This window comes from Talaromyces stipitatus, genomic scaffold (assembly GCF_000003125.1).
Source record: "Talaromyces stipitatus ATCC 10500 scf_1105507295517 genomic scaffold, whole genome shotgun sequence".
Taxonomy (NCBI): Eukaryota; Fungi; Ascomycota; class Eurotiomycetes; order Eurotiales; family Trichocomaceae; genus Talaromyces; species Talaromyces stipitatus.
Window position 1 is genome coordinate 656,100 of NW_002990121.1, and position 26,501 is coordinate 682,600.

General features: G+C 46.3%; 11 protein-coding genes across 11 annotated transcripts; 8 read left to right on the top strand and 3 right to left on the bottom strand.

Annotated features, from left to right (window-relative positions):
• The first annotated feature begins 970 nt into the window (after positions 1 to 970).
• On the top strand, positions 971 to 2,594 carry TSTA_002490 (uncharacterized protein). Its single transcript, XM_002487792.1, has 2 exons — positions 971 to 1,348; positions 1,406 to 2,594. Exons 1-2 carry the CDS (start codon positions 1,137 to 1,139, stop codon positions 2,379 to 2,381), a joined length of 1,188 nt encoding a protein of 395 aa, XP_002487837.1. The 5' UTR covers positions 971 to 1,136; the 3' UTR covers positions 2,382 to 2,594.
• Positions 2,595 to 2,920: 326 nt separating this feature from the next.
• TSTA_002500 (arabinogalactan endo-1,4-beta-galactosidase GalA) lies at positions 2,921 to 4,260 on the top strand. Its single transcript, XM_002487793.1, has 2 exons — positions 2,921 to 3,390; positions 3,447 to 4,260. The coding sequence occupies exons 1-2, from the start codon at positions 3,058 to 3,060 to the stop codon at positions 4,173 to 4,175; spliced, it is 1,062 nt and encodes a 353-aa protein (XP_002487838.1). The 5' UTR covers positions 2,921 to 3,057; the 3' UTR covers positions 4,176 to 4,260.
• A 1,460-nt stretch (positions 4,261 to 5,720) lies between these two features.
• On the top strand, positions 5,721 to 7,794 carry TSTA_002510 (MFS multidrug transporter, putative; the record flags this gene model as incomplete). Its single annotated transcript, XM_002487794.1, has 6 exons — positions 5,721 to 5,919; positions 5,974 to 6,068; positions 6,139 to 6,462; positions 6,517 to 6,669; positions 6,724 to 7,091; positions 7,139 to 7,794. The coding sequence occupies 6 exons, from the start codon at positions 5,721 to 5,723 to the stop codon at positions 7,704 to 7,706; spliced, it is 1,707 nt and encodes a 568-aa protein (XP_002487839.1). The 3' UTR covers positions 7,707 to 7,794.
• A 386-nt stretch (positions 7,795 to 8,180) lies between these two features.
• TSTA_002520 (heat shock protein Hsp30/Hsp42, putative) lies at positions 8,181 to 8,896 on the bottom strand (the record flags this gene model as incomplete). The annotated part of the gene is made up of 2 exons (XM_002487795.1): positions 8,181 to 8,786; positions 8,837 to 8,896. 2 exons carry the CDS (start codon positions 8,894 to 8,896, stop codon positions 8,181 to 8,183), a joined length of 666 nt encoding a protein of 221 aa, XP_002487840.1.
• A 343-nt stretch (positions 8,897 to 9,239) lies between these two features.
• Positions 9,240 to 10,137, bottom strand: TSTA_002530 (RNA polymerase II general transcription and DNA repair factor TFIIH component Tfb5, putative). Its single transcript, XM_002487796.1, has 2 exons — positions 10,087 to 10,137; positions 9,240 to 10,032 (listed from the first exon to the last, which is right to left on the bottom strand). The coding sequence occupies exons 1-2, from the start codon at positions 10,103 to 10,105 to the stop codon at positions 9,842 to 9,844; spliced, it is 210 nt and encodes a 69-aa protein (XP_002487841.1). The 5' UTR covers positions 10,106 to 10,137; the 3' UTR covers positions 9,240 to 9,841.
• A 527-nt stretch (positions 10,138 to 10,664) lies between these two features.
• On the top strand, positions 10,665 to 11,730 carry TSTA_002540 (enoyl-CoA hydratase/isomerase family protein; the record flags this gene model as incomplete). Its single annotated transcript, XM_002487797.1, has 2 exons — positions 10,665 to 11,409; positions 11,483 to 11,730. 2 exons carry the CDS (start codon positions 10,665 to 10,667, stop codon positions 11,590 to 11,592), a joined length of 855 nt encoding a protein of 284 aa, XP_002487842.1. The 3' UTR covers positions 11,593 to 11,730.
• A 781-nt stretch (positions 11,731 to 12,511) lies between these two features.
• Positions 12,512 to 12,769, top strand: TSTA_002550 (short-chain dehydrogenase, putative; the record flags this gene model as incomplete). Its single annotated transcript, XM_002487798.1, has 2 exons — positions 12,512 to 12,667; positions 12,710 to 12,769. The coding sequence occupies 2 exons, from the start codon at positions 12,512 to 12,514 to the stop codon at positions 12,767 to 12,769; spliced, it is 216 nt and encodes a 71-aa protein (XP_002487843.1).
• Positions 12,770 to 13,305: 536 nt separating this feature from the next.
• Positions 13,306 to 16,379, bottom strand: TSTA_002560 (isochorismatase family protein family; the record flags this gene model as incomplete). Its single annotated transcript, XM_002487799.1, has 2 exons — positions 14,482 to 16,379; positions 13,306 to 14,424 (listed from the first exon to the last, which is right to left on the bottom strand). Exons 1-2 carry the CDS (start codon positions 16,021 to 16,023, stop codon positions 13,306 to 13,308), a joined length of 2,661 nt encoding a protein of 886 aa, XP_002487844.1. The 5' UTR covers positions 16,024 to 16,379.
• Positions 16,380 to 17,130: 751 nt separating this feature from the next.
• Positions 17,131 to 18,570, top strand: TSTA_002570 (Ketol-acid reductoisomerase). Its single transcript, XM_002487800.1, has 2 exons — positions 17,131 to 17,446; positions 17,500 to 18,570. Exons 1-2 carry the CDS (start codon positions 17,257 to 17,259, stop codon positions 18,504 to 18,506), a joined length of 1,197 nt encoding a protein of 398 aa, XP_002487845.1. The 5' UTR covers positions 17,131 to 17,256; the 3' UTR covers positions 18,507 to 18,570.
• Positions 18,571 to 18,783: 213 nt separating this feature from the next.
• On the top strand, positions 18,784 to 19,994 carry TSTA_002580 (Pyridoxal-phosphate dependent enzyme, putative; the record flags this gene model as incomplete). Its single annotated transcript, XM_002487801.1, has 2 exons — positions 18,784 to 19,117; positions 19,189 to 19,994. 2 exons carry the CDS (start codon positions 18,784 to 18,786, stop codon positions 19,992 to 19,994), a joined length of 1,140 nt encoding a protein of 379 aa, XP_002487846.1.
• A 2,756-nt stretch (positions 19,995 to 22,750) lies between these two features.
• On the top strand, positions 22,751 to 26,188 carry TSTA_002590 (chitin synthase ChsG; the record flags this gene model as incomplete). The annotated part of the gene is made up of 7 exons (XM_002487802.1): positions 22,751 to 22,840; positions 22,898 to 23,345; positions 23,399 to 23,760; positions 23,818 to 24,664; positions 24,715 to 24,898; positions 24,949 to 25,597; positions 25,649 to 26,188. 7 exons carry the CDS (start codon positions 22,751 to 22,753, stop codon positions 25,784 to 25,786), a joined length of 2,718 nt encoding a protein of 905 aa, XP_002487847.1. The 3' UTR covers positions 25,787 to 26,188.
• Between the last annotated feature and the right edge of the window lie 313 nt (positions 26,189 to 26,501).

Consider the following 26,501-nt stretch of genomic DNA (forward strand, 5'->3'; position numbering starts at 1 on the left):
ACATGATTTTGTTGGACGACTCTGAGGATACTCATGAGATGTGACAAGATCAGAGGTCCTTCTCTTGTTCATGCCGATGAGAATATTATCAATGGATTTGTTGGTTTGTTAAGAGCCCTGGCAGAAGGTCTCTCAAGATCAACTTCCGCCACAGTGGGGATTGTCAAGTTCGCTGTACATCTTCGATGCGACTTCTTTGCTGAACAGAAAAAAGTTATCGAGAAGTTAGATTAACCGGGTCATATTAACTGGTAATCTGACTCGAAGATATCCCTGGTGGAAGACTCATCTATTTATGCTGTAGAAGGTCCTAATTGTACTTGCCGTCATTTCTAAACGTCACCAAAGGCTGTAACATAAAGAATAGCTTGGATGCACAAGTGGTTCGTCAGATACCTTTGATATGAATATTCATTGTTTTATAAAGCTCAGAGGCAGTCTACAAAGACTGTTTATGCCAACAATTGATCCAGCAAAATAACTACTTAAAAGCACTGGTATTACTAGGGTGTACAGCGGCGTACTCCGTCTTACAAGCTGGCATACCCACGTGGAAGCTAGTACCATACTCCATGCTGATCCCTGACCATGCAGAAGGACCCTGCGAATTTTCCGAGATCAGACTATGAAGAATAAATATCATCGAAAATTCCTTTTTCAACTCACCGAGTCTGATAGCCATTATTCTTACAGCCAAATGTGTATAATGTGTATCGTAAATACGGATAATGTAAATCTAAGAGCGTACTTCCGCTCCTTATATCCAATGACAGCCTCCATATGGAAGGCTTTTGGATCCACTCGAATTTTAGCTGTAATTCTCATCGGTAATTGAGTCGTAATTCATGGTCCAGAGTCCAGACTTTAACTGATTCGAGCAAAGAAAAAAAAAGTTTAGCTTGAACCCCGCCGCCTACTTTAACTGCATTTTCTTCTGTCTTGTTTCTTCCTTTTCTCTCTTCTTCTCTTTGCGCCCCTCTTCTACTTAGCAGTGAGCGACTTCAGGGCTTTGCGCTCACATTTGCTGGCGAAAAGCCCCCTTTTTATTGTTTGCTACATATAGATTTATCTTCTGTGCTGGTTATCGGAGTCTGTTTTTTATCGCATTACATCCACGCTCAATTCAGCCAGTCATCATGGCCGATACCTACGGAAACGAGAAGATCGCGGTCACCGATGCACGGCCTGAGGCCACGGTTCTTTATGGGGAAGAGAAGAACCAGGTGCACTCTGTCGCGGAGTCGACAGAGAATAGCGACCGCCAGCAGGAGCCGGAGAAGCAGGGACGGATGGCGCGACTCTTCACGTATATGAAGACGCGCGAGTTCTGGATTGTCATTGTACTTGGGTATGTAGTGATATGGATATCTGCGCAAACATTGACTGACCATGGTTCATTGATCAGACAAATTATCGCTTTGGCCAATATTAGCTCATCCACGTTCTCGTCCCTCCTCTCCATGAAAGGCACCAGTATCCCGGCTTTCCAGACATTATGGGTTTATGTTCTCCTCAATCTGGTTTATTCCAGCATTACCATCTACAACTATGGCTTCAAGAAATGGTTTCGTCTTCTTTACACAGATTGCTGGAGATATTTCATCCTTTCGTTCTTGGATGTTGAGGGCAACTACTTCATGGTTCTAGCATACCGTTACACCTCGCTGCTGAGTGCCGAGCTGTTCAGTTTCTGGACTATTATTGTTATTGTCATCATCTCCTTCATCTTCTTGCACGTTCGGTACCACATCACCCAGTACATTGGCGTATTTGTCGCTTGTGGCGGGATGGGTCTTTTGATTGCTTCCGATTACCTTCGAGGCGCCAATTACCCTGCTGCAAATCAGCTGAAAGGCGATCTATTTGCTCTACTGGCTAGTTCCATCTACGCCTTCAGCAACCTGTTTGAAGAATACATGGTCTCCAAGCGTCCCATGTACGAGGTTATTGGTCAAATGGGTTTTTGGGGCATGTTTATCAACGGCGTGCAATGCGCCATCTTTGATCGTGGTCAATTTAACGGCGCCGTCTGGGACGGACAAGTCGCCGGCTATATTGTCGGTTATACCCTTGTTCTCTTCATTTTCTACACTCTCGCACCCATATTGCTGCGTATTTCTTCCGCGACTTTCTTCAACATTTCGCTGTTGACCATGAATTTCTGGGGTTTGATTATTGGTATTCAGGTTTTCCACTACTCGGTTCACTTCTTGTATCCGATCGCTTTCGTCATGATTGTTCTCGGTCTGTTTGCGTACTTTCTTGGAGAAGGTAAACTTGGTGAATCCTTCAAGCCATGGTTGGGAAAGGACCAGGAACTTGGTGTCGACGGTGTGGGAACTGCTCGTCGCGCAAAGGAAACTGGTCATGCGATTGTTTAATCCTGCATTTCAAATTCCGATCCAGGAATTACTGAACTAGAGGTTCAAAGATGTTTTCAACGTCGCGTGTGTGCGGATGTTGTTACAGATGTGGTGAGTGGGGACGATATTCCTTACTTATAGTTAATCATAATTAGAATATTCACTCGGTCTGCGGAGCAATACTGGTGGAAATATCTTGAATGATTCAATGCGCATTGTCATGATTTGTCCAAAATGTTGACCAGTAATAAAACCTATTAACTATTGAAAATGTCTCAATTTAGAATGGGGAATAATATCCATCTTCTATATACCTAAGTAGTATAACCCCCGCACTGCATTAATGAATAACAGTATTGGTTCACTTGTTTTATCGAGTTTCGTATAAATCAATTTCCACCAATACTGGCCTCCCTAAGGTGGACGAAGAAACTACTCCGCCAAGTCATTTAGCAGCCTCAATGCTTTAATTAACCGTACAAAAATAGATTCTCTAGAATATATAAGTTGCATTCTTCTTTGCATTGGGAAGTTTCAAGGTTGACAGGAGTCTTTGAATGTGTCCGGAAATTACTACTTTAGGAAATTGATACCATATTCGGAAACTTGGACGACAGTGTGCCAGACCGTCAAACCTGCCGCAGCAAGTTGTCCTGTCTCATTAAATTCTGTAATCCGGTTGTCAGTCTTAAAAATGAAGCTATTCAGTTTATTCTTATCCCTACCAACATTCGCTTCTCTCGCCTCAGCAGCCCTCCAATACCGCGGTGCCGACATATCCTCTTTACTTGTGGAAGAAGGGAAAGGGATATCATACAAGAATGTGAATGGCGCCAGTGCAAAACTCGAAAATATTCTCGCTAGTAATGGTGTGAATACCGTCCGGCAGCGATTATGGGTAAATCCTAGCGATGGCGTTTATGGATTGGATTATAACGTAAAACTTGCCCAGAGGATGGTGAATGCTGGGATGAAAATTTATCTGGATATGCATTTTAGTGATACGTGGGCGGATCCCAGTCATCAGGTATGAAGAACCCCAATCGTTCGGAGAGGAACTAATATATTGATTACTCATGGCAGGCAACTCCATCTGGATGGTCTACGACCGACATTGACACTCTGACATGGCAATTATACAATTATACAATGGATGTATGCAACAGTTTTGCCGAAAAGTCTATTCCCCTCGAAATCGTCTCCATCGGTAATGAAATCAGGGCTGGTCTCTTGTGGCCGCTCGGTTCAACTAGTAACTACTACAACATCGCTAGACTACTTCACTCGGCCGCATGGGGAATCAAGGATTCAAATCTCCAAACAAAGCCCAAGATACTCATCCATCTAGACAATGGCTGGTCGTGGAGCGAACAATCATATTTCTACAAAACTGTCTTAGCGGAAGGACCCTTACTCACGTCAGACTTTGATTTGATGGGTGTAAGCTACTATCCGTTCTACACTAGTTCGGCTACGTTGTCATCGCTCAAGTCTACTTTAGCTGATATGGCTTCGACATGGGGTAAAGGTTTGGTGGTTGCAGAGACGAATTGGCCATACGCTTGTCCTAACCCAGCATACGCTTTCCCATCAGATCTAAAAAGTATTCCATTCTCAGCTGCTGGTCAGACAACTTTTCTGAAGGATGTGGCGAACGTTGTGGCCGAGACGAAGAATGGCTTGGGATTGTTTTATTGGGAGCCAGCGTGGATTGGGAATGGGGCTCTTGGTTCGAGTTGTGGTGATAATTTGTTGGTTGATTCGTCTACCGATGTCTTTAGGACAAGTGTGCAGGTGTTCTCGAGTATTTGATGTATGGGCAAAATGGATTGTGTTTGTGTTTGCTTGCTTTTCTCGTCTGATTTATGGATGCGAATGAGATACGACCAATCTGGCATTGACTAGCACAAACTCCGAGTGTAAGCAAATATGGCAGCGCCAGTACAGTATAACCTGGCTATAACGAGAGAGGCCGCTCCCTACTTCCCCTGACCTCAGCTTAGATTACTTTGATATGGAACTGAAGAACATCCTATTTGTTACTACTAAAATGGATTAACGTCTTATAGATGCCCTTCATCCCTACATCGAACTCACTTCTGAGTATATTGATCTTAGTCCTGAGAGGCCTTCTGTTCGTTATGGCCAGGTTCTACTGCATCAGACTCGAACAAGACATGGTAAAATTTGTCGTTCAATCCAGATACCTGTAGTCTTAGGCGACAGCCGAGGGGTTGTTCATACATGACAGCACGTAGATCATCTTCTGAAAACCAGAGCCGTCTGTATGCGAAAATCCTCCATACGCTCAGGGCAAAATATCTGTAGAAAGTGTCGAGTAGCCATCTCTAACGGCCAAAATTCATCATCGTTATTTGTGTCAATAGTTTGCCACGCTTCAAGCAACCTGTCCACGCTATTCCAGACGAAAGGCCTTCGCAGTGTGCAGTCAATCTCCATTATCTCCCACCATCGGTGAGCATGTAAGGAATCGTCCTGCTCGCCATCCGCCGCGCTGACAATAACGTAAAGTTTCTCAGACCATGAGAATTTGTCGAAGATTTTGACCAGATCACGTGTGTTTTCGAGAAACAACTGCTCGGATACAGCAAGGCGCATGAGAAACAGATATGTCCGGATATGCACATTCAGTTTGTTTAATTGATCAAACGGCTCTGTATAAAAGTCACGCAACGCGCTTTTCTCAAGATATAACACGTCGCACCAGGAACTAAATGGGCGAATAGCTGCACGAGGAACATTCCAAGCTAAATTATATTTCTGGAAGCCATGATCACGAAACCAGGCTAGGTCAACACTTCAAGCTTCGACGTTGACGAAGAATAGCAATATATGAGCTTGTGCTTTCAATAGGTTACCCCAGAAAGCTAATATTTCCATGAGTACATCAGGATATTGATACGGCAGCCAAAACCCTCTCCTATCCCTAAGGGGTACATCCCGTTCACCGATGGAAACTCGTCTCTTTCTGGGAGAGCAAAGCGCCAAATATAAATCCGGAGCTCCGGAGGAAGCTTTGGGAAATAACTGGATTCTCTCATAGTGTCCTTGTTTGTGCGATCTCTCTGGAGTCGAGAGATTTTTCAAAGACATACCTTGACGCTTAGATCTATATACGAGATGCATTAGTCCATAATGAGCTTAGTGCTTTACGATAACGTAGTACTGATAAGGATCCTTCCCGATCCACTTTCCAGCTTCCTCTCGAATTATTAATCAGACTAGCTCGTCCTACAACCACCATGTATCTCAGCAACTTCAATATCTTCGGCTTTTATCCTTGATTCTGCACTGCCATTGAGCGCAATTGCCATCAGCTGGAATAACTCGCGCATCATGGTCAATGATGAAGAGTCTCGACATGCTCGGGCGTCCGAGGAGACGCCATTGCTCGCGGAAACCAGCATTGGAGAAATAACAGCATCAGCTGTACAGAATGGCTACGAAAGTGACGATGACGTTGCGCCCACTCATATCTCAAGAAAGCGTGCGGTGGCGGTTGCGCTCGCAATAATGTGTCTGTTATTTATTCAAGGTATGCGCTTCATCTGAGACCGAGTTGGGCCACAGAGATGCTCACATTCTGAAGCTACCAATATTACATCAATCTCCACAACGCAATCGGACATAGCTGCAGACCTAGACGCTTTCTCCAACACGACGTGGCTGACATCATCATTCATGGTTTGTTTACATCTGTAGTTTATTAGGAGTCAACAGGTCAACATCTTGCTGAATAATTTGTGGTTATTAGATCTCCTTCGCCAGTCTCACGCCCGTAGGGGGCCGTCTGTCGCAGATATTCCCCCTTCGCTCCCTATTAGCATTATCGAGCCTTCTCATGTCGATCGGTTTGTTGATCACTGCCGCTGCTAAGACATTTCCTGTTTTCATCGTTGGACGCGTCGTTGCTGGGTTGGGAGGTGCTCTGATCTACTCAACACAAACAATTATTGTTCTGGAACTGTCTTCAAAGAAACGGCGAGGACTACTCGTAGGATGTGTATATACCACCGTCACAGTGGGTATTGCGGCTGGAGCAATCATAGCTGGTGCCATAACCCCGAAATTTGGATGGGTATGCACTACCTTCTGGAGACAGCTTCCGTTCATGACTAACACTATGATACAGCGCTCGTTATATGTTATACAATCTCCAACAAGTCTTATCCTCGCTCCAATTCTATACTTTTCAATTCCACCAACTGGCCGGGACCAGGAATCCAAGCCAGAATCTTTCAAAAATAAACTTTCGCGAATTGACTACCTGGGAATTCTAACAATGGTTCGTTTTCAGTCAGCTAGGCTATCTGATACCTTGACTTACCCGTTATCATAGACTGCAGCAAATGTCCTGTTGCTCTATTCACTTTCTAGTCCCCGCATCTCCTATGCATACGTTGCCATGTCTCTAGCTCTATTTGTCGTCTTCCTAGTAGTCGAGTCAACGCCGGCGATCGCTGCCGAACCTATCGTTCCTATATCGGTACTCAGTTCTCGCGGCGTCCTTTTATCCGGCATATCGTCAACCGGTATTATGATGGCGCGATGGGCCATTTTGTTCTATCTTCCTGTATACGGCATTGCTGTCCGCGGTTGGAGTCCTGCGGAAGGAGGAGTCATTATGATTCCGACGAATGCTGGTTTTGCTCTGGGTGGCCTCTTGGTGGGTTGGATACACATTCGAAAGGCTACAAGCTACTATATGTATGTCTCTAGGTCTCGCAGCTTCGACTTGACTAACATCTTTGAAGATCATCATTGGTGATCTCAATCCTCTTCATGCTTAGCGGCTTGTCTGTCGCTATTCTTTCTACTCCAAACTCATCAGTCATTCTCTATGCGATGAGTATTTTCGCAAATGGATTTACATGTGGAGCATTTCTGAACTACACAGTATCGCATGTACTCCACCTCACCACACCATCATCACATTATATCGTCACGAGTCTCATATCAACATTTCGATCTACCGCGGGCAGCTTTGGGTCTGCGATTGGTGGTGGTATTTTCACGCGGGTATTGAAAAGCCGTCTCGAAGAAGGGTTCTCTGATAGCAGCTATGATGACGGCGTTATCCCTGACGACAGACAGGAATTGATTAGGAGGCTCCTAGGCAGTCCTGCTCTGGTGTGGCAGCTCAAGGGGTATGAAAGAGAATCTGCCATTTCGGCATACCAGGATGCGCTCAGAACAATGTTCTTGACAGGCGCTGCGTTGGCCTTGTTGATGACATTTGTCCAGGCTGGTACTGGATCTAATCCGCCAATTGAAATTGATGAGACGGACGTTAGTGCTCAGGGACATGAGCATGAAGACTGAACGAAATACAGATGCGCGTACATAACCGTATTATAACCGTATTATACCATATACGTCTACAGATCTTGCATATAGAATCACGAAAGGGGGGGGTATGGCGTTCAATGGAAGCGAAATGCATTCTTAGTTTTAATCGTTCACCATGTTCTACCATACAGTAAACCACAGCTAAGTCCTAGATTAAACGCTATATTCTACAATAAGGAACAAGTAATTATTTGAAGGATTGTGTTGATTAATCACTATCAGCAACTATTAGACATCAGGATCGTATATTGTACAACAGAGGCTGTACAGTTCATGCAAACCAAGCACCACGCCAATGCAAGAATATGTTAAAATGAAGAAGCACATCATAATGAGTGTGAAGCAAAACATCAATCGTAAAGCAACATCTCGGAAGTCGTTATTAACCCGTGATAGGCGAGTCAATCGACGTAATGAGTAAACGTCAAATCATTGAGTGGATCTTATTTACTCGATGTTGATCTTGCGGCTGGAAGGAGGAGCAGCCTTGGGAACGACAATAGAGAGGATGCCGTTCTTCAAGTTAGCCTTAACTCCATCCTGGTCAACGCGGCTTGGGAAGTTGAATGAGCGGTGGAATTCGCCGACAGAGCGCTCGCTAACCCAGTACTTGTAGTTGTCCCTGTTCTTGGAGACTTCCTTCTTGTCGGAGCTCTTCTGGACAGCCTTGTTGTCCTTATCGTTGGCATCCTCGACAGAAGCGGGCTTGGGAGCGTTGGCGTTTTCACCCTCGTTGTCGAGGTTGCCAGAGTGGTATTCGCGGACGGCGCGACCCTTGATGGTCAAGGTCTGAGGGTCGGAGAATTCGATTTCAATGTCCTTTTGAGCGATACCGGGGAGCTCTCCGTCGAGGTGGTAGGCATCCTTGGACTCGCGGACGTCGAAGCGCGGCGCGAAGCTGGTGATGGATGATTGAGATTGTCCGCCACGTCCGGAACGGTGAAGGTCATAGTCGTCTAAGAGACGGAAGAGAGGAGCAAAGTCACCGGTGCGAGGGAAGAGAGCCATTTCGATGGTTGTTTGTTTGAGAGTGTTGTCGTAGAGTTGAGGTCGCTTGTTGATTCACTTTGTTTCTGATGATTCCTGAAGAACGAAAGGACAACTTGAGCAGGAGCTCGAAGGGGGTATATATACCCATCGTTCGGTATTCTGGAATCTGCCATGGGTGTTGAATGATGAAATGACTTGGTGGTTGTAGAATACTCCAGACACATCAAGACAAAGCTGGAGTTTGCTTATAAGGTTAGTGGAGACTTCCAGAACTCTCGGGTGGCGGCTGAGTGGGGGCCACTCTACTACACAAATTCAATGTTCGGGGGGAGCTTGCCGAAAGAGGAAAACGTCGCTATAGAGCTCTAGCTTGTAGCTACATCTTATTTACACTAGATCATACATACTGGCACGGTAAAAGAGCTCAAGGTACTGTCAAATTCCTTTGCGTCAGAAAACAATCACCTAGGAATTGGAGTCTCATTCTAGACGAAGCTTACGTCATATAACATGATACCAACCACTTGTACAGAGTATGGATGTAGCAAAGCACATGAATATTCTGGTAAAGTCATGACAACACTACTAATTACAGGACGTCATAGAGTGTTCTAGTCCATGCAACATGAGAAACATCACTTCACTACCATCCCTCTCGCCATGCAATTAACCTTAAACGGCAGTCTTTGGCCCCATCACGTAGTTCTCATCCTGAAACTGCGAAGTCAAATTAATTGCGTGAGTTTGCAAAGACCGTGTTTCCACCAGTCACTATCGATTCTTGACAATTCCATTGTTCTCAAAGATCTGTGACAGGTCGCGGGTTATGATGACGCCAGGAATACTGTCACTACGGGAGTTTGGCGGTATTGAACGGCCAGAAGGCATGATGAGCTGTCCAGAGCATAACTTGGCATATATGTCGCAAGCATGGGCGTCGCTCATTCCTCCAACTCCGAGCACGATCGCGTATTTCGAGAATCGATTCGCTGGGGCGAAATGGATCGAAGTTTGGAAAAGTAAACGACGATATTACTGACGAATCAAATCACTCCGACTCGGACTCCTCGGGCTGCATGACCTTTTGATCGAGTTCCTATCATATCGACAAAGATCAGTCACCATCTCGACAATGCGCAAAAGGAGGAGAAACTAACCTGACCCAGTCTTTCCTTCAAGTTCTGAAGTTGACTCTCTTTAATCACTAGATGGCGGTCATCGTCCAAGTCTTCCACGATATAGTCGTGTCTCTCTTCATCATATTTGAGGATGATGGCTTTGACGGACGGGTCGCATTCGACGAGGACGCCTAGTCATGTCAGTAAATTTAATTCATGAAAGTCGTGCTTAATTTGTGAGAGACCTTTCACAGCACGAGGCATAATTGCTCAGAGATTGTGAGTGTGATGCTGATGAAGTGAGATAGAGACAGGTTGAAGTTGCAAAAATCTGAAGTCAAGTGGGGCCTATGGAGGCTTTTCATTGGTCAAACTTCTACCACAACACCATGCACTCGATCGATGAGTCTCACATGTAAATAATTCACCTCCAACAATAACCTCAATATATCCAAGCAGAGAACATCTCAATTCTTCATCAAAAGTCTACAGAAGTTTATACTAGCATTTCACCAGGCACTGCTACATTCTTGCTGTAGACGCGCAAATTAATCACCCGTGATTCAACCTACAACGACACGCCTAACATCAACCTCGGCAGCCGGCTAGCTACGAGTCTAAAAGGTAATGCATATGTTACATGCAACGGCATCTTAAATCTCGACTCCTCGAAGATACCTCGTACAGACTTATATAAATCGCTTAAGTTAATATACTATCCTTCGATTGATGTTTGGGGATATCCAACATAAAAGCTCCCATCGAGACAACAGCGATATATACCTATTTGGATTCAAGGTTCATCTGAATCAGAAATAGCAACATGGCCTCCAAACTCCCATCGTACAAATACTTCAACGTCACATTCCCGCGCGAATATGTCGCTCATGTCGAAACCAACCGTCCCGACAAATTAAACTCATTCTTTGAGGCCATGTGGCTCGAACTCCGAACTGTCTTCAACGCATTATCAGACTCGCCCGATGTCCGGGCAATCGTGTTCTCGGGAGCTGGTGATCGCGCCTTCACGGCCGGATTAGACGTCAAAGCCGCTTCACAGGGCCTACTGAGCCCAGCTCCCGCGAACGGAAAACCTGTAGATCCAGCCAGGGTTGCGACTCAACTTCGACGGCATATCGATGAATTCCAGGATTGTATAACTAGTATCGAACGATGCGAGAAACCCGTTATAGTCGCCATGCACGGAATCGCGTACGGATTAGCGATTGACATGAGCGTAGCAGCTGACATCCGTCTATGCGCAAAGAACACTTCCTTTTCTGTAAAAGAGGTCGATATCGGTCTAGCGGCTGATATAGGGACGTTGACACGCTTACCGAAAGCTGTGGGGAATTATGGATGGGTGAAAGAAGTTGCGCTTACGGCGAGGGTGTTTGGGGCTGATGAAGCTCTCAAGGTTGGCTTTGTGAGTGGTGTGTATGAGACGAAGAAGGAGACAGTGGAAATGGCAGTTGAGTTAGCTGGGTTGATGGCGCAAAAAAGTCCTGTTGCGGTGCAGGGGACGAAGGAGTTATTGAATTATTCGAGGGATCATTCCGTTAAGGATGGTAAGACCCCCCATTTCCTTGAAGATGATGATATTTCTTTTAGTCAAGAGCTGACATGATATGTTTTCTACAGGGCTACGGTACACAGGTGTATGGAATAGTGCTGCTGTGCAAGCAAAGGATGTTTCTGTCGCGGTGCTTTCGGGGCTTGAGAAACGAGTTCCTACGTTTGAGAAGCTATAGCCAGGAACAAGACCTCTGTACAACTATTCTCCTGGATGTAAGTCTGAAAGCCATGCGTGATCGTGTATCAGGGGGTGAAACGAGTATGTATCAAATGGAGTGTACAAGAACTCCGCACCCGATTGCCTGGGCTTCTAGAAGATCTGCATTTGCTGAAATTATTTCACCAAACCCTCCATCAAGTCAACTCCTGAGAGTGCATCTCTAAGTACATAGAGTGTCTCCTGTAACAAACTCTGCTGTGCCTTTTGGCCTTCACCTGACAGGACAAAATTAGATGATTTGTATAATATTAGACTCTTCCATATCTGGCTGATATCAACGGTGCCCCTACTTCCTGATGACTTGTTCGCTGATATATGCACCTTGGTTTTTCTCATACCCTATTGCTGCACCTGCGAGACAATATCCACCCTGTTCAGCAGACCAGGCAAAGATCTTGTAGAAAACTGCAAGGCCCTCATGTGATCGATAGAGCGCACTAGCGCAAAGACCTGGGTTGACGCCGTTGACAATGATATCGCTTTCGACTTTGGTGCTGAGTTCACGTAACCAGAGTAAATTGAGGAGCTTGCTCACGTTGCAGCGATCCGTGATTCCTATCTTAAAAGAGCTGGGTTTGTCTAGTTCCTCGATGATATTGGAGGCCTTCTGATGTGACTAATGTCAATCGACTCAGCGTTCCTGTGGATTTGGCGGCCGCTCGGAGGGTTAAGAGAAGGAAGAGGGGGAGAGCAGCGGTACCAAGATGATTGAACTAATCAATTAGATAATTGTTCGGTTTCAAGGTCGGTATGAACTTTGTGACCTGTTTTTGACTTGATATATTCCAGATGCTTGACACTGGTCGACAAGCTAACAGTATCTAAACGGTCAAGCGTCTGTGCGCACTCGCCAAAGCTTTTGATACTATCGAATGATGATTCGTAGTCCAGCTCCAGAGGACAAGACAGACATCATTACCGGTGCTAATGTCGGTCTAGGCTTGGAGGCTGCTAGGGAGTTGGCAGCACATGGATTGACCCGCCTGATCCTCGCTACCCGAGATGTTTCCAAAGCCGAAGCTGCGAAGAAGGTAATTTTGGAACATAGCCCCAAATGTGATATTCATGTCAAGACGGACACTCGGAGGGATAGGTTTTGGCTTGAAGGTGACTTGCCAGAAAAGGAAACCTAGTTAGCCACCCATCGTGACTCTTGATGGAAGATGTCTGAACTATGAGTTGATAAAATGTGACGAGCCAATAACAAAATGAGAATATGAACAATTGTCCTTGAAACTTTCCTGGGGCCTGTGGCCCTATCGGATGTCGAAATGCGACACCATGCAGCAGATCCCTGTCTCCAATGTTGACTCTTGTTACTTTGTTTGTTCTAGATTGTTTATCTTCGACCAACCGGAGATATCAGCCACGTTAGCGTGAGTTAGAGTACTGCAAGGTATATAATTTCATGTATATGGTATCTAGGCAATAACGAACGCTTTATGAAAGGCGAGTCAGTCATATTGTTGTACTGCTCTATTAGCATGAAGCCCCAAGAGACATATATCACAGGATGTCATTCATAAATCGTCATATCATCACATCATTAGCACATTGTATATGCATCAACAATGGCCAGCGTTCTAGATTTACACTTGTCTTTGACCGGGTTATTAAATCAGATAAGAGAGGAGAATGGGAAATCATCGACAAAGAAGATAGGAAGAAATCAACGGGTGCCGGGTCGTCCTCGTTCGTGGCCTATTTCATCCATGACCACGCGAACGCAGCCCCTCTTCTCTATTCGGTGGTAATAAGCCGAAAGATACGGATACCGCGCCGAACCGGTGATCATTTCCTTCCGGCTCTCAATCTGATGCAGAATCGGCCATAGAGCGAGGTCATCGATGGTTAGTGTTTGTCCCGCGATGTAATGTTGGCCAGATGTAACTTCAGTCTCGCGTAATCGTTCATTCCAAGAAGGCAGCTGAGAAAATTCCGCCTTGCTGCCGCTTAGTACATACTCATGCCAGGCTGTTTCTAATCTTGTAATCTCGATCAAGTGATTTCCTCCGCGGACGAGGCCTACACCCGGCCTCGCAATGGAAGAGTTTGGGTCCAAGGAAGCAAGATAGAGTAATATCTGGATGTCGCCTGTAATCATCGTTTCCCCGTCCGGGCTTGTGTATACTAGTGGTTGCATATCCATCGTCTTTGGTGGATGAACAACTTCATATCGCATACCGTTCTCGGTCAAACACAGCCTCACCCGCATATCTGCAATTGGATCACCACTCAAGGTTAACCGGGCAACCATCGGTTCTACAAAGTTGACCACATCGAATCCTTGGCCGTACACAGCATCCCAATCAAACTCCGTCTCTCGATTCTCGGAGCCGAATGCCCGAATAAGTCTTTCTGCCTCGGCGGGATCTCCGTGAATGACCTTTCGTGCTGCATCAGCCCGCTTGGATACAGCTCCTTGGCCCCATATTGTGCCTTGCTCTGGATTGATAAAGGTTCCAATATTTCGGAATGTCAACGAGATACGTTCACCATTGTAAGCCTTTTCTTCAAAAGACTTTTCCGATTCTTGTCGCTTATCAGGACGGATACCATGAAGCCATCTCGTGTTTGACTGTGGTCCAAGTATGAACATCGAGCCATGCGGCATAGGCACCTGTTGCTTCTGACGACCGTCACCTCCATCGGCAGGGGCAGTCTTTTTCGTCCGCAGAGTCATTGTTCGCTGAGCACCTAGCGAGACATTGACAATGGAAGAACCACGGACGATATCAAGGGTTTTATCGGAGTGCTCCGAAATGTTATCTTGACCATCACGATACATCTGTATCAGCACATGATTCAAAGGGTGACCAATAATTGTTTCCGCGCAGATACGCACTGCGGTTACTGTTTCGGTGAATGGCTCGAGGATGGGAGACTCATCGGCTGGGTGTCGGTAAATGGGAAAAGATTTATCAGTATTAACGGCACCCTGGACAGCCACAAGGCGTGGAACCTGACCCGACAGATGATACATCTTTTGCCAATTGACCTCCTCCTGTATCTTTTCAAATGCGTCCGTGGGCAAGTCAAGATTATACACTATCCGAGAATCGCCCTCGGCGATAGTGTCGTCAGGTCCTAGGTCGTCTTTTGCGATCTTCTTTTTCTTTTTCGCATAACTTGCCTCTGTCACTGGTGGTAAGGCAGGAGCAGGGGAGCCGGGAGAAGCAGCATTCAGAACTTTGTTAGTAGTAGTAAGCACAGGAGAGGTAGAAGCTCTCCCGAGAAAAACTGTGTCTGAGGCGGCTGACCCTGGCCGACGAGAGGAAGACGGAGAGTTTCCTGACTTGTGACGACGCAATTTGGTAGAGCTTGGACGGGGAGTTTGCTCTCTTGTCACACGAGTTGACGAGGCTCGAGTATATTTTATCGGAGGTAAGACTATGTCGTCATCATCATACGGATCGTCATCTGCCTCAATCATACCACTCACATGGGCAGTTGAGTTTGTGGACGGGGTGGAACCAGTCTGTTCTGCGATTGAAGATCGCTTCGTAACAGGGGAGTTTTGCACAGCAAGATGATCCAAGACATTCTCGATGCCGGATGGCGGAGTCATACTCGATTGTTGAGCCAAAGTGTTCGTGTTAGATCCCGGAGCAGGGCTTGTGGCATGAGCAATCTCTTGTGTCTCTTCCCATTCCTCCTCCTCAAGTAGTTCCTGCACCGAGATACCGTTGGCGCCGACAATATCTGCAAGGCGTCGAACGGCTTCTTCGTGACGGGCAAAACTGCGGTAGCCCATGCAATCCTCGATCAATGTTATAGTGAACCCTTGCTGTGCAGCTTCAAGCGCCGTAGCGTATACGGACACATTTGATAGACTTCCACATATGTACAGCTCAGTCACGAAGCGGGAACGCAGTGACAAGACCAGACCCGGGGACTGTAGCGCCGAGTAGTCTGATTTCTCAATGATGATATCATGCTCGTGATCTATAGCTGCAAGAATAGGCGCCGGGAACTGTACACCAGCCGTCTGTGGAAGACAAGCAGGCTCCGGGCCCGAAAGAAAGGCTTCGGGATCAACCTCAACGTTTCCATCAACATTAGCACGACTATCCTGTCGTCCACGCCGTCCTTTTCTCGGGTTCTTTGTATCCAACGGACCAGCCGAAGTTATGACTATTTCGCTCCCATAATCGTCGATGACGGGCCGAGGCCCCTCATACTGAGTCCGTACCCACACAATTTCTCCCGTGCGACGAAAACTTTGGACGAGACCAGGAATCAGATCTATAAAGTCGAGAGTTTTCCGAACGGGCAGTCGGCCATTTGGACGAACGAAATCGTTTTGAAAATCGAGAAGAAGTAGCGCTTTCCTCGTTTCAATGGATGGAAGGTTTGGAATCGAAGAGAAGAGGGCAAGCGGGTTCATGGCGTCGTGAACCTCATGGTCTGCTGTGTAAGAGACACAACAATTTTTTGTCAATACAACGGGAGTTGACGAGACTCGGTTCACTCGGGCTCGGACTCGAAAGGCGGGTAAATATTAAATGGAACGAGTGCGACCAGTCACATTGCTAATATCGCCTAACATTGAATGTGTGTACAAGAGGGGAAGTCAAGATGGAGCGGAAGGAAGCGGTTTTAAGACCGGCAGCTGCAGAGTCATCCTCAGAAGGAATGGCCTATGCGACCGCTTCCGAGGCCAATCACCGACTATATGGCTTGCATATGCGTATATTAATTCTATATAATTTCTAGATGCATCTCATCGACAGCTATGTCAGTAGCCGTGCAGTGTGCATCGTACACGTCTTGCAGGGGAAGCTTGGGATCGTTTTCCGGTAATGCCGTGTCCAGGCATATCCCTTGCGTATGCTATCATACCCTACGTAGTTATCTAGAGATCTACGTGCTATCAGCATTTAATTGTACCGATATTGTAAGAGAGTGGGTAGAGAGCGTGATAATGAGATACGAATATAGCTTCGATTTCCAAGGTAGGGTACGATTCGTAAGGTAGCTATTTGCTACCTTCTGAGTCCTATTCGAATCGTAGCTAAATACATAGCCGAACCGTAGTGCGGTTCGGGTAATGACTAAGCAGTCGGAATGAACCACGTGATCCAGCTTCCGTGGTGAAGTTATCCTCGATTCTAAGTTCTCCGCCTTACAGATATCAGATTGACAGACTCTATCCAGAGTTTTGGACACCTAAGGCTGTTTGTTTGCAGTGTTTGTCTTTTTTACTATTCCGTATACGGTATAGTGTATTCATTGTATAATCTAACTCTCTCTATGCTGAGTGACTCATACTGTGAAGAAGTAAGTTAACGTACTTAAAGAGTCTAGTTGAAAGACATAGTGATAGATGACACATGATTGGCCAGCTCCGATATCGGTGGCCCCGAGTCGGTCAGAGAATCGGAGCCGCGGACCAAAAGCCCAACTCCGGCAGTCACTTGACTGACCCCAGCATTTTTTCGGGGAAAGCTCTGGCCTCGCATTTTAAAAGGTCTGCTCATCCCACCACTTTTCCATCTTCAATTTACTTCACTTCTGTCTCCGCTCTACACGTCAATTGTGTGCATCAATTGATCTTTTCATCACTTTTGGTTTCTTTTTTCTCACTTTTCATATCTACATATACTCGTACACACACACAATGGCTTCTAAGACCATCCCTCGCGCTCTGCGCCTTTCCAGCCGGGTAGCTGTTCCTCGTCGCACATTCGTCTCGGCTGTTCGAGCTCGCCCTTCTGCAGCTACTGCCAGCGTCTCTCATGCACCTGCTGCTGTTTCCGCCCGTGGAATCAAGACTATTGACTTTGCTGGTACCAAGGAGACTGTCTACGGTAAGCTTAGAATTCTAGAACTACCCATTGGAGCAATTCGCTAATCGGTGTAGAACGTGCCGACTGGCCTCGTGACAAGCTTCAAAGCTACTTCAAGAATGATACCCTCGCCCTTATTGGCTACGGCTCCCAGGGTCACGGTCAAGGTCTCAACCTCCGTGACAACGGCCTTAACGTCATCATTGGTGTCCGTAAGGATGGTGCCTCCTGGAAGGAGGCCATCCAGGACGGATGGGTTCCCGGAAAGAACTTGTTCGATGTCGAGACTGCCATTAACAAGGGTACCATCATCATGAACCTTCTCTCCGATGCCGCCCAATCCGAGACCTGGCCCCAGGTCAAGCCCCTCCTCACCAAGGGAAAAACTCTTTACTTCTCCCACGGTTTCTCTCCCGTTTTCAAGGACTTGACCAAGGTTGATGTCCCCACCGATATCGATGTTATCCTCGTCGCCCCCAAAGGTTCCGGCCGTACCGTCCGCTCCCTCTTCCGTGAGGGCCGTGGTATCAACTCGTCCATTGCCGTCTTCCAGGACGTGACTGGCAAGGCCAAGGAGAAGGCCGTTGCCATGGGTGTTGCTGTTGGATCCGGTTACCTCTACGAGACCACCTTCGAGAAGGAGGTTTACTCTGACTTGTACGGTGAGCGTGGTTGCCTCATGGGTGGTATCCACGGTATGTTCCTCGCTCAATACGAAGTTCTCCGTGAGCGTGGTCACTCTCCCTCTGAGGCCTTCAACGAGACTGTTGAGGAAGCCACTCAGTCTCTCTACCCTCTCATTGGTGCCAACGGTATGGACTGGATGTACGCTGCCTGCTCCACCACTGCTCGTCGTGGTGCCATTGACTGGTCCCCCAAATTCAAGGACGCCTTGAAGCCTGTCTTTGACGAGCTCTACACCAGCGTCAAGACCGGCAAGGAGACACAACGTTCTTTGGAATACAACTCACAGCCCGACTACCGCGAGCGTTATGAGAAGGAGTTGGAGGAGATCCGCAACTTGGAGATCTGGCGCGCCGGAAAGGCCGTCCGTTCTCTCCGTCCTGAGAACCAGAAGTAAGCTTTTACGATTGTCTTTAGTCATGTAATGTAGATACCTAATGAAAAGTGTTTGTTTCTTCAATCTATATCTTCATAAATAATATTGTTGCTAGAATTGTAGCTCACCTAGGTAGCGATAACGATAAGCGTTCGGCCCGATGTCCAGTCGGTGCGATCTCCGCGATAACCCCGCCTATTTTTCGTGAACAAGCCATAGGATAAAAGACTACGTATTAAAGCACCATCTCACCAATCGAGCAAGCATCTTATAAGACAACAAAAAGGCAATCGACGAAATGTCCACAAACCACCTCCCTTTAAACCGTACCAACATCGCCGAAGCGCACAAAATCATAAAACCCTACATCCACCGCACCCCACTCCTAACAAACCAGACACTTGACACAATCGCGTCGACACCACAATCCTTATCTGATCTGGTAGGCACAGGATGGGAAGGAAGCGATAGAACGCCTGCGAAGCCCAAGATTCGGTTTTGGTTCAAGTGTGAGAATTCGCAGAGGATAGGCGCGTTTAAGGCTAGAGGAGCGTTTCATGCGCTGATTCGAGTTATTGAGGAATTGGGGGAGGAAGAAGTTAGGAGGAGGGGGGTTGTGACGCATAGTTCTGGTATATTCTTCCCCTTTTCTAACGTTCCACCATCACTGAAAGTGATTCAAGCTGACGGGTGAACTGAATAGGAAACCATGCCCAAGCCCTAGCACTAGCCGGCAAAACATTAAACATTCCCACGCATATCGTAATGCCTTCAATAAGCACACCTAGCAAAATCGCATCTACGCAATCTCTCGGCGCAAAAGTAGTGTTTAGCGGGAGTACAGAACCGGAAAGAACGGCAGTTATGAGAGAGATTCAGCGCGAGACGGGCGCAATCTTTGTGCCACCTTATGATCACCCGGATATTATTCTGGGCCAGGGGACTACGGGGTTGGAAATGGAGGAACAGTATGCAGAACTGCAGCAGGGAGAGAAAGAGTGGAAGACGTTAGATGCTGTTTTTACACCAATTGGAGGTGGAGGACTTAATGCTGGTATTGCGACGTGGTTTTCGGAACCATCCAAGCCAGCCGGGAAGAAAACGTTGGTTTTTGGCGCCGAGCCTTCGTTTCAAGGCGCGAACGATTGTCAGCGAGGTCTTGCGGCAGGTGAACGGGTGCCGGCTGTATCGTCAAAGACTATTGCAGACGGTCTCAGGACGCCGGTAGGATTGAATAATTGGGCGGTCATATCAGACCCCTCGAAAGTGGCTGGTGTCTATAGCGTTAGTGATGAGCAGATCAAGAAGGCGATGAAGTTGGTGCTGGAGAGGATGAAGGTGGTCGTTGAGCCTAGTGCCGTGGTTGGGTTGGCGGTTTGTCTGTTTGATGAGGATTTTAGGCGGAGGGTCGAAGAAGAGGGTGGTGAGGATGGGTGGGATATTGGGATTGTGTTTAGTGGAGGGAATACGACCGTTGAGGCTATTGCGGCTTTGTTTGGGTCTGCTTAACTAGAGGTCACCTGCCCAGATGAAAATGTGCGATCAGGATTGATACCTCAGGTACCAATTTTCAAGTCGACGTCGCATAAAGATCAGTGAGGGTTGTGGCCTTCATTCCACTACATAGACGAGGCCAATCTTCAGCATGACATGGGGCTATGATATTATATATATATTATTTCGACATCCTTGGAGATTTCGAATTTAGAGTAGATATCCACCATTCATTCTGGATATTTGATCAGTCTCTTCAGTTGTGCCCCAATCCTGACTTTTGTGACGAGGCGATTGCCACTCGCTGCCAGCTATGCCCTGAATGCTGAACAACATGGGGCAACACGGGATAAGGAGACAATGAAACAAGATATTTCAGTGAGAGGGCTCTAAACGAAGGAATACAAATTGTAACCCTGAGGTATGAAGAAATAATGTCTTGAAAATAGTCAACGACTCAAGTTAGTGCATTAAAAACAGCAATTGTTGACCTCTAGCGCTCAGATGAACTTAAGTGATACCGGATACATCTATATGCTAAGCTCAGATGTCACTACGGTCAGTAGATGCTAGATAGAGAGTCTCTTATTGATGCCATAGTCTACCTAACTCCTTGATGAAAATTTTCAAATGCTTGCCCAATGGAAGATGAGAAGCTCTATCATCGATATGATTTTTGCGGCTGTCAGAGTACGTACACAAGACGATGGAGATGGCTATATTTAGACCAGACTAAGTGGGCATGGAAGGGATCAGGCCTGTTCCGCGAATAATACGACCCGTAATTGTCTCGTACGTATTTCATTTTCTTATTACCACTACGGAGTAGTATGTAGTAATGTAAATAATGGAGAGAGACACTGAAAGGATCGATAGGTAATTAGAGTATGCTACGTCTTGATCACTAAGGTAGTAAGTAACTAGCCACAAGGAGACGAGACAAAGTCGTATTAAATTGACATATGTACAGATCGAACACGCTCAATACAGGTAACCAGCCAGTAACCAGTCAACGAACACAAAGAATGTGGAGATTCATCATTCACAGTCTATGACTGGTGAGTTTGACGTAATATTCGTATTCAACGCATCATTCTACTTGGCCACTGGAATGCTGTAAACATTTTTTCTGTCTCCTGTCTTCGATACGAGAAAAAACAAGCAAAAAACAAAAAACAAAGTGAAATTGCAAGAGTTGATTGGATTGCCATCCCCTATTATTGCAGAGCATGTGCGACGTGAAAGAGCTGTCCATCGAGCGTCCCTTTTCCCGCCTTTCTCCATAATGGTACGAAAAAACATGGTTAGTGAGGCCCGTTCCGACGGATCCTATTCTTGCCTTCTGTCAACCTCGTTCTACTTGAAGTCTAAAGAAACCCAGAGTCAATAATCATGAATGACAAATTTATTGAATGAAGTTCTTAAAGACAGAGCGCTCATACAAACTTGTGGCGAACGGGTCGATTGGTCTGTTTCAGGCGGGATTCGCCGCTAATTCTCAAGTGGAGTTTTGCTTTTGCCCAGAGACTGTGTCACTTGGGATGTAATTTACAGAGTACAGCAGTCTGTGTACGATACGTATCGGCTCGTATTTAAGTACCATGCCGTATGACTCGGCACCATACTTCGTCCATTGATCTCCATAATCCTACAGATACATACGAAGAAAATTACAATAAATCGCAAAATTACGATACCAGCAGTATTATCATGTATTTCCATCCAAATGGCCGTGTTTCAGATGGGTGATCGTTTTGTGGCGGAGTTATTGTGACCCGCCTGTCATTGGTTGGACTTTCAAGATATATCAAATTCATTTTCATCCATTGTAGAGGCGTAGGAAATTTGTAGCATTTGTTCTGTAAGAAATGCTAAAGCTATGTAAAATGTGCATACTCAGAAACTTAAATGTCTATACTTATCGTGGCGTGGTCTAAAAATGGTCTGCTGGCCGACTCACATGCTGGTATGCATGTCTCTTCCCGTCAACTGACGCCTCACAGAATTATCCCAGCCGCATCTCCCGTAACATACCTCTATTCAGGCTTATATCGTGCTTATGATGAGAGTAAGGAGTCAAGAACATATAAAAAGTTTTGTCAACAGTGCTAAAAAAGGGTTCGTGACTGAGCCACAGTCAGCAATTGACTTGTCCGATCATCGACCAATCAGAAAGCATCATCAAAGTCAAATGTAATTATAGTAATATTACAATTACTTACGGCCCATGGTACGGAAAACTGACAACTGCCAGGGCCCCTTCCTAAGAACACCCCGTATTTTGGTAAGGCCGTTACGCATCGCTGTCTCGCCCTTCCCCTGTGTCAGGACTCAGCCTTCGCTCCGCACCTTTTCTTTTTACTCATCTTTCTTCTCAAACACCTGTTCAACTTCTTTATTTCCATCAATATTATCAACCTTACTGCTCAACACTTACGCTCGTTATCTAGTTCTCTCCTTCAGAAGCGGAGAAAACGGTATAACTGGCTTAAGCGGTTGCTGCGTTGTCTTTTTTGTTCGCTCGACCAACTTCTCTCAGCCCTGGCGGCTACGCTCGCTCGCTGCGCCAACGTGAATCTTCTTTCAGCTTAATCCACATCTAAAGAAAGAAACACGAACCTCCTTCGCTAAACTTTTTCTTTCACTCGTTCGACTGCCATACATATCAGACGTCTAAACCTCCGTCGATCCAGTCACCTCCACTTGTTGATCCTAGTATTCTTTTCTTTTGAGCGGTACTATAGTTTCGAGGTTCTGCTTGACAAAACAACATGGCCTACCAAGGTGGCCATCCTCACTCACCAACCTCAAATTATGGTGCTGATGAGGCTCATCGAATGAACGAGCTGGGACATACCAACGTACGTGCAATTTATCGCCGATTTAATCGATGAGCCTGCTAACAGTGATATTCATAGCAATACGGTGAAGACGATGCCTCTCGAAGCTTGTTGAACCAAGGTCCCTTCAACGGTCCTTTTGAAGACCCTCTCCACAGCCGTTCTGCATCTCCAATGCGCCCTGTTTCCAGATACAGTTTGACCGAGTCCTATGCTACCGAGTCAGCAGCTCCTCCTTACCATGATGCTGGCGCCGAAAACCCTGCTGCGGCTTTTGGCGTCCCTGGCCGTGTAGCTTCCCCATATGCACGCAGTGAGACTTCTTCAACTGAGGCCTGGCGTCAGAGACAAGCTCCTGGCGGTGCTGGCACTGGTCTGCGCCGATATGCTACCAGGAAGGTCAAGCTTGTACAGGGTTCCGTCCTGAGTGTCGACTACCCTGTTCCTAGTGCTATTCAGAATGCCGTTCAGGCCAAGTATCGAAATGATCTCGAGGGTGGCAGCGAAGAGTTCACTCACATGCGATGTAAGCTTCGCCTTAATCTTGTTTCTCAATTCGTATGCTAATTGATGCACTAGACACTGCCGCTACTTGTGATCCTAATGAATTCACCCTCCACAACGGTTACAACTTGCGACCGGCGATGTATAACCGTCATACCGAACTGTTGATCGCCATCACATACTACAACGAAGACAAGCAATTGACTTCTCGAACCCTGCACGGTGTCATGCAAAACATTCGCGACATTGTCAACTTGAAGAAATCTGAGTTCTGGAACAAGGGTGGTCCCGCTTGGCAGAAGATTGTCGTTTGTCTAGTGTTTGACGGTATCGATCCTTGTGACAAGGACACACTTGATGTTCTCGCTACCGTTGGTATCTACCAGGATGGTGTCATGAAACGTGACGTCGACGGAAAGGAAACCGTAGCTCACATTGTAGGCTTCCCCCCCTTCTCTCATATTTTGGATCTTTGACTGATTGTTATCAAACAGTTCGAATATACTACCCAGCTTTCTGTCACACCCAGCCAACAGCTCATTCGTCCCACGGACGACGGTCCCAGCACTTTGCCTCCTGTGCAGATGATTTTCTGCTTGAAGCAGAAGAACAGCAAGAAAATCAATTCTCACCGTTGGCTTTTTAATGCGTTTGGACGTATTTTGAACCCTGAAATTTGCGTATTGCTCGATGCCGGTACCAAACCCGGCCACAAGTCTATTCTCGCCTTGTGGGAAGCATTCTACAACGACAAAGATCTCGGTGGTGCCTGTGGTGAAATTCACGCCATGTTGGGTAAAGGTTGGAAGAATTTGGTTAACCCTCTAGTCGCAGCCCAGAACTTCGAGTACAAGATTTCAAACATTCTCGACAAGCCCTTGGAATCCTCCTTCGGATACGTCAGTGTGTTGCCCGGTGCTTTCTCAGCTTACCGATTCCGTGCTATCATGGGCCGACCTCTTGAACAGTACTTCCACGGTGACCATACCCTTTCTAAACAATTGGGTAAGAAGGGTATTGAGGGCATGAACATTTTCAAGAAGAACATGTTCTTGGCTGAGGATCGTATCTTGTGCTTCGAACTGGTGGCCAAGGCCGGCTCCAAATGGCACTTGTCATATGTCAAGGCTTCCAAGGCCGAAACTGATGTGCCTGAAGGTGCTGCTGAGTTTATTTCTCAGCGTCGTCGTTGGTTGAACGGTTCTTTCGCTGCCGGTATTTACAGTCTTATGCACTTCAGCCGTATCTACAAGAGCGGTCACAACATCCTTCGTATGCTTGTTCTTCACTTTCAAATGCTTTACAATACTTTCAACACTATTTTGACATGGTTTGCTCTTGGTAAGTTGCCACATTCTTTTGATTGCCAATTGAATTACTAACGGAAACAGCGTCTTATTGGCTTACTACCTCTGTTATCCTGGATCTCGTCGGTACGCCTAGCAACTCTAATAACAACGAAGCCTTCCCTTTCGGTAACAAAGCTACCCCTATTATCAACACGCTTGTTAAGTATGGCTATCTCGGTGTGTTGCTTCTTCAATTCATTTTGGCTCTTGGAAATCGTCCCAAAGGGTAAGCTTTATTTCCTTCTTAACCGTAATTGCAATTACTGACGGACACAGTTCGAAACACACATATATTATGTCATTCATCTTCTTCGGTATCGTGCAGCTTTACGTCGTGGTAGACTCCATGTACTTGGTCGTCCACGCCTTCTCGGGTTCTGCACCTATGGATTTCGACACTGATCACGGAGTTGGAGGCTTTTTGAAGTCTTTCTTCTCGTCTTCTGGTGCGGGTATCATTATCATTGCCTTGGCTGCCACTTTCGGTCTTTACTTCGTCGCTTCCTTCATGTACATGGACCCATGGCACATGTTCACTTCGTTCCCCGCCTATCTCTTGGTCATGTCCTCTTTCATCAATATCCTCAACGTCTACGCATTCAGCAATTGGCACGATGTTTCTTGGGGTACCAAGGGTTCCGATAAGGCAGATGCATTACCTTCAGTACAAACGCAAAAGGAAGCGGACGGAAAGGGAGCAGTCATTGAAGAAGTCGACAAGCCCCAGGCTGATATTGACAGTCAATTCGAGGCCACTGTCAAGCGCGCCCTGACACCATTCGTGGCACCTGTTGAAAAAGAAGAGCGCAGCTTGGAGGACTCTTACAAGAGTTTCCGTACCAAGCTTGTCAGTTTCTGGATCTTCACCAACGCTCTTTTGTCTGTCTGCATCACTAGCGATGGTGTTGACCAGTTTGGATTTACTGTAAGTTTACCAAATCAGTATATGTTTACACGCCACTGACCTATTCCACAGAACAAAGCCACTACTCGTACCACACACTTTTTCCAGGCCCTTCTGTGGGCCACTGCAGCCGTTGCACTGGTCCGATTCATTGGCGCATGCTGGTTCCTGGGCCGAACTGGTATCATGTGCATGTGTGCCCGACGATAAATATTCATGAAACTATGCAGGGGCTGCTGTATGCAGCTGGCTGTGGACCAGTGGCTCCAATTTGGCGCTGTTTGTCCTTCCCAAAAAGAACGCATTTCTAATATCCCTCAGCTTTTCTTCCTACGGTCTTTTGATCTTTTCCATTCTGAACATGTAGTCTATTGTAGATTGATGTCTGTTTGCCTGCCTGTGGCTCATTTTATTGCCTTTTTTTTCCTGTGTCTTGATTTGACTCCCATGTCCTGTCTGTTTGCTAAATATATTTGATTTGTTTCTTGTTGCTTTTCGTTTACATCCATGATCGTGATGATATCGATATTCAGTTGTATTCCTTGGCGAGCAAAGTACGTAGGATAAGAATAGGAACACAGGAACTATATTTGAGAAGCAATTCATGAGGATGAGGGCTGTTCTAAGAGCGTGTTTCAGTAACAGCTGTAGCGCTGTGATAATAAGCCTCAGGACGTGCTAACAGAGATCGAAGAATTGCCATTGAAGGCATATATCTCTGTGTTCTACTGTTGGTAGTGTTAGTTGATCGCACGTTTGACGCATTGAAGAAGTCAATGATATAAATAAATCATACATTGGCCTAGAAGCGATATCATCTCTTCTCAATCTAGGACTAGTCAATGAGTCTTAAGGATAAGGAAAGGAAGATCGTTATCGGATGCCTTCCTGCCCCACAAGCCGATAACGCCTTACCCGCCTGGCC